At 38.1% G+C, this 6,433-nt stretch overlaps 2 protein-coding genes across 2 annotated transcripts in view; both read left to right on the top strand.

Moving 5' to 3' along the window:
• The window catches only part of CD59 (CD59 molecule (CD59 blood group)), a 684,742-nt gene that overhangs the window by 614,621 nt on the left and 63,688 nt on the right, over nt 1-6,433 (top strand). The window lies entirely within an intron of this gene.
• CSTF3 (cleavage stimulation factor subunit 3) overlaps nt 1-6,433 on the top strand; it is a gene marked incomplete in the record, with an annotated part of 87,551 nt that overhangs the window by 62,125 nt on the left and 18,993 nt on the right. Inside the window, 5 exon segments of the mRNA XM_070071771.1 lie at nt 1,691-1,723; nt 2,633-2,730; nt 3,851-3,917; nt 3,997-4,031; nt 4,116-4,242. Of these exon segments, the coding sequence (XP_069927872.1) occupies nt 1,691-1,723; nt 2,633-2,730; nt 3,851-3,917; nt 3,997-4,031; nt 4,116-4,242 (360 nt within the window).

The following is a 6,433-nucleotide window of genomic DNA, read 5'->3' on the forward strand; positions in this document are numbered from 1 at the left end:
AAGGACCAGCAGCAACCTGTTTGCTGGCTACACCTCCTACACAGCTGTCATGATAGACAAAGGGGTTGATTTATGATACTGTAGGACTGCCAACACTGGTTCAATGAACAGACAGAAAAAGGACCCACATCTAAGAATGTAACAACAAGAAAGGAGTATAAAGTTAAACAGGACAAGCACTAAACAAAATAGAGCTGCTAGAGGAGAGAGACAACAACTGGAATAAAATAATAGGAACACAAGGTTCAAATTGTAGTATTAAACATAAAAACCTGGAACTGAACTTAGTATTTGTGAGCAAAATACAGCAATAGGTTAATGGAGAATGGTCACATGCAGGCTTAAATTAATAGCCTGGAGAATCTAGTGGACAAACTATTTTAAAACATTGAGCAAAAACTCAATGAAAGGTAAAGGTAACATTTTGAGAATAGACCTAGGAGACCTAATGTGTATAATATAAGTTCTAGAAGGAGAAAACTGGACAAGGACAATTTTTAAAACAAAATTATCAAGCTAAAATGCACCCGAGTTTTTGCGTTGAAGAGGCATGCCAGATTCCAAGCAGAATTTGTGGTAACTAATAAATGATAATTACTCACTCTGCCAGAAGTTTCTACAGCTTTCACATTTATTAACACATTGAATCCTCGTTTAGCCCTAAAAAATAGGTGCTGTTACCCGCTGATTCAGATGAGAAAGAGGTTAAATGGATAGTCAGGATAGTAGTGCAGGAGGCTCCAGAGTTTGACCAAATTGCCTCAAAGGACAAACACTGTGTTTGGGCATATCATCGATTTATAAACTCAGGGAGGAAGTTATCAGCAAAGGCAGTCTTAAGCAGTCTCATCTGTAGTGCAAAACTCTGTACTGTAAAAGGATCATGGGCCAAAATATTTACCTTTCAGGGTGGAACAAAGACTTGATAAAATTTGCTGACATCACACAATTGATCAGCTACCCTCCCCTAGCATCTAATGAAAATACTCAAGTGGAAATCTAATAATGTTTACCCATGGCCTTTCCACATGCTCTTTGTCTTATCTGGAGCAACTGCATCCTTTCTTTGCTGAACTCCTCATCTAGATGATATTAACATTTTCTAGGAAATAGAAAATTTTTTTCTAATTCCCCAAGTCTGAGACCTTATGCTCCTCCTAAATGCTCCCATGTACTTATTCCATTTTAGCTTTTTATAGTTTCTTTTAATGACCTTCCATTTGGGCAGACACAGACCAGGCCTGTCTGGTTCATTTGTTTATTGTGTAGCCCCAGTGTCTATCATAGTGACAGAGTATGTGTAATGAAAATTTGCAAATCTCCCCCCACCTTTTTTTTCTCCCTGCTCAAATCGTACTAGTAGTGGATATTTAAGAAAAGTAAAATTGGCATTTGGGTAGATCTGGTATATGTTTTTGTATTTTTCTCATCACTATTTTATAAAATTTATAATTTACAAAATTTCAGTGTAAATGAGTATAAATTAATATACAAGGCATATTTATAATGAATAGTATATGTCTGGGGTTTAAACTTCCATTATTTTTGAAGAGTAACATTATTAAGAATGTATAGAGAGAATTGTAAGGTTGGTTAAAAATTAGTCCAATAAATTGATCCAAAATTCGATAGTATTTAACACTATGAAAAGGATTAAGTTAATTGTGTATTTTTCTCTGCTTCTCTTCAGATTAAAGCTAAAAATTATGACAAGGTCGAAAAGGTGAGTCCTCTTGAATTTACTTTGAATTTTATACTGATTTTTTAAAAAAAAGTATTCATTTTTATTTATTTGAAAAGTGGAGACAGAGATAGGCAGACTGACGTGTTCCATCCAGTGCTATACTTACCAAATACCTGTACGAGCCAAAGCCAGGATCTGGGCCAGAGTGCACATTAGTATGAAGCTAGAATCCAAAGGGGATTTGGGTTTCTGATTTAGGCACTCTGATAAGGGATGTGGGCATCTTAACTGCTGTGCCAAATACCCACTTCCTTGCTGAAGTTTTAAGATATATATGACAAATACATGTGAACAGTTACTGAATCTAGGTAGTGATTCATAGGAGTTCGTTGTAATTTCTCAACTTTTTTACATACTAACAATTGTTTGCCATAAAAAGTTTGGATAATTATTCTTTTTTTTTTTTTTTTAACTACATTTACTTATTTGAAAGGCCCAGTTACAGAGCCAGAGAGACAGAGGTCTTCCATCTGCTGGTTCACTCCCAAATGGTCACAACGGATGGAGCTGGCCGATCTGAAGCCAGGAGCCAGGAACTTCTTCCGGGTTTCTCACGTGGGTGCAGGGGCCCAAGGACTTGGGCTATTTTCTACTGCTTTCCCAGGCCATACCAGAGATCTGGATCAGAGGTGGAACAGCAGCCAGGACTTGGACTTGTGGCCATATGGGGTACCAGCACTGCAGGCAGTGACTTTACTCACTATGTCACAGCACTGGCCCTGATATTCTTTACTGACCAAAATCATGAGAATAATTTTAATTGTCAAAACTGAAAACTAGAGGAAATTGTTTATAAGAGGACAGTCATTTTTTTTAATGTTCCATTTTATCTATGTACAGGTAAAAGTTAATTAACCAGATTCTGATAATATTTTCTTGTATTTAAAGCTATTTCAGAGATGCCTTATGAAGGTTTTGCACATTGATTTATGGAAGTGTTACCTTTCATATGTCCGAGAAACCAAGGGTAAACTACCGAGTTACAAGTAAGTGAAATCAGGATTTTAAGAATGTGGCACATGGTCTGTTCCACTAACTCACACCTTCTCTTAGCTCCAGGTGGAAAGAGACTTAAGGATTTCCAAAAGTTAGAATTTTCTAAAACATCATCAACCTTAGAAAAAGTGCTTCAAAGAAAGCCACGGCCATTATCCCTACTCAGGAGAATTAAATCACTCAAACTCTCTTATACTGAAACGCTATCTTTGCAACACTAGACCACTTTTTTTTTTTTTTTTTTTGGACCAGCAGAGTGGACAGTGAGAGAGAGAGACAGAGAGAAAGGTCTTCCTTCGCTGTTGGTTCACCTTCCAATGGCCGCAGTGGCCGGCGCACTGATCCGAAGGCAGGAACCGGATATTTATCCTGGTCTCCCATGGGGTGCAGGGCCCAAGCAGTTGGGCCATCCTCCACTGTACTCCTGGGCCACAGCAGAGAGCTGGCCTGGAAGAGGGGCAACTGGGACAGAATCCAGCGCCCCGAAGCTTGTAAAACATTTTTAAAAACATCTGCATACTTCGGTCACCACTCTTGGCAGGTTATAATGCAGAGAACTGTTTAAGTGATCCAAGAGAGCATCTTCGACAAGTCTATTGTTGTGTAGTTGAGATAATAGGATTTCTCATGTTATTTTTATATATAACAAATAGGCATGTTATTTCTGTGAGTAGGATTCTATACTCTCTTTTCCTGATTATATTTTGTTGTCTTACATTGAAGAGGAAGTCCTTTCTCCCTAAATTTTACGTCAGAACCTATAAATCTTAAGATGTAACTTACTTCCTTATTAACAGAACCACATATTTACACACTTGAATTTGCTACATATAAATTAAACAACTTAAAGGATGTAAATATAAAGAATGACCTTTATCTTTGATAAGCCCACAAGCAATGGACAAAAGGAACAAAAGTACATAAATGAATGACATTGAAAGCTTAAGTTAAAAGCTATTTTTTTCATACTTACAAAGATATCCTTAAATTTTGTTTATAATAAAAGTTCAAATGCTGTCCTGATCATATAATTAGAAGTTATGTTTTGGCTGGAGATACGTATTAGTACCAATTTTTTTTAAAAAAACACATCTTTCATATTAATTTCAGAGAAAAAATGGCTCAAGCTTATGATTTTGCACTGGATAAAATTGGAATGGAAATTATGTCCTATCAGGTATAGTTAAAATTTTTGATAGATACACTTGAATTTGAAAATATTAAGAAAGATATTAACATTTTATTTTATTTCCTAGATTTGGGTGGATTACATCAATTTCTTAAAAGGCGTGTAAGTATTTCTATGTTTTTTTTTTTTTCTTATATAAACAGGTTAGCTACAATGTAACTGACGGTATTTCTTATCCACTCTAAGGGAAGCTGTTGGATCTTATGCAGAAAACCAGAGAATAACAGCTGTCCGAAGAGTTTATCAACGAGGTTGTGTAAACCCAATGATCAACATTGAACAACTCTGGAGAGACTATAACAAGTATGAAGAGGTAAAGTAGGCCAAACAATTTATTATTATAAAGGAAGGCATTTTAATTTTTATGCATTGTGAATTTGTGAATTCTAACTTTTCTAGTATCAGATACCTGCATATCAGTGTTGTACTTTTTCTATATTAATTGGAATGGAAAACCAAATATTTTTACAATTTTGAGTCTCCATATTTTTTAGAGAATACTTTGCGAAAGCTACAACTTTTATAAACTATTTGATGCTAAATCATAGCTGCACATTCATGTACATAATTGACCTATGAAATTATACCTTTTTTGGGATTATGATGGAAATGGTAATGATCAGTTGCTATGTACCTCTTGCACTTAATTACAGTATTGTGATTATCAGTCTGAATTTATGAGATGGGCTGAAAACAATAATTTTGTGTCATTCCTACATGCTTTAACTAACTAAGCTAATATATGTAAACATTCATGCTAAATAAGCTCAGTCATTATAAATTCCTCATATATGCCTTATTATTTGGAAGCACTATATAGGGTAGTGAAATTGTTCCCTTGCAAACATGAGCAGTGGCTCTCAAAATTGGTATTGGAATTTAAAAAATTATTTATTTATTTGACAGAGAGAGAGGCAGAGGCAGAGAGCTAGATCTTCCATCCCCTGGTTCACTCCCCAGATGGTCACAATGGCCAGCGCTGGGTCAATCTGAAGCCAGGAACCAGGAAATTCTTCTAGGTCTCACATGTGGGTACAGAGGCCCAAGGACTTGGCCCGTCTTCAACTGCTTTCCTAGGCCATAGTAGAGAGCTGGATCAGAAGTAGAGCAACTGGGACTTGAACCAGTCCTATATGGGATGCTGGCGCTGCAGGCTGGGGCTTTAACCCACTGTATCACAGCACCAGAACTTTTTTTTTTATAGATTTATTTATTTTACTTGATAGAGTTACACACAGAGAGAAGGAAGACAAAGAGAGAGAGAGGTCTTCCATATACTGGTTCACTCCCCAATTGGCCACAACAGCCGGAGCTGCACTGATCCAAAGCCAGGAGCCAGGAGCTTTTTCCAAGTCTCCTACATGGGTGCAGGGACTGAAGGGCTTGGCCATCTTCCACTTCTTTCCCAGGCCATAGCAGAGAGCTGGATAGGAAGTGGAGCAGCCAGGACACGAACCAGCGCCCATATCGGGTGCCGGAACTGCAGACAGTGGCCCTACCCGCCACGCCACAGCACTGGACCCAGAACTTTTATTTTCAATGTAGCGTTTATCTATCAGTAGATAGCATGTTAGAAGTTAAAGTTGACAAATTTTAAAGATACTTATTAATTCATTTAATAATAAATCCCTTATTTACACTTAATTGCACATAAAAATTATATTTTCTGAAATGAGAAAAAACTCACAAGTGACATTGTTTTATACTCTTTGCAAATCTCTTTAATATCTAGCTTAATAGAAGACAGCTAGATATTCATATCTGCTTCTGAATTCAATATATTTTGATCCTGAACTTCATGTAGCCTCTGAAAAACTCCACTATATGTTTAATTGTAAGAGAGGCAAATAATGTCTTAGCATTATATGAAAATTGTTTCTCACAGACACTTTGAAAGTGTATTGGAGACCAGGAATCCTTAGATCTTAGAATCCTTAGATAACTCATTAGAAATACTAGGCACAAGAGCTAATGTTTACTCTACCTTTCCTTGTTACTTCTGGTTTTTGCAAAGCTATAGAGACCTAGTTCACTAAGGCTCTTAAAGTTGAGTTGTGGGCTGGTACCGCGGCTCACTAGGCTAATCCTCTGCCTGCGGCGCCGGCACCCTGGGTTCTAGTCCCAGTTAGGGTGCCGGATTCTGTCCCAGTTGTCCATATGGGATGCCAGCACCGCAGGCGGAGGATTAACCAAGTGAGCCACACACAGCACGGGCTTTCTTTTCTAAAGTGTCCTGGGATCTGGGAAGTCTATACACTCTAAAAAGATGCTTCTACTCACCTAAGTGGATGAACATTTATGGAGGGCAAATGGCAACGGTGACCCGTACAGCCTCTATAGAGTGTACAGGAAAGCACGGGCAAAGTCCCCGGGTTCTAGTGCCGGTTGGAGCACCGGTTCTGTCCTGGTTGCTCCTCTTCCAGTCCAGCTCTCTGCTGTGGCCTGGGAGTGCAGTGCAGGATGGCCCAGGTCCTTGGGCCCTGCACCCGCATGGGAGACCAGGA

Source organism: Oryctolagus cuniculus, chromosome 1, assembly GCF_964237555.1.
Source record: "Oryctolagus cuniculus chromosome 1, mOryCun1.1, whole genome shotgun sequence".
NCBI lineage: Eukaryota > Metazoa > Chordata > Mammalia > Lagomorpha > Leporidae > Oryctolagus > Oryctolagus cuniculus.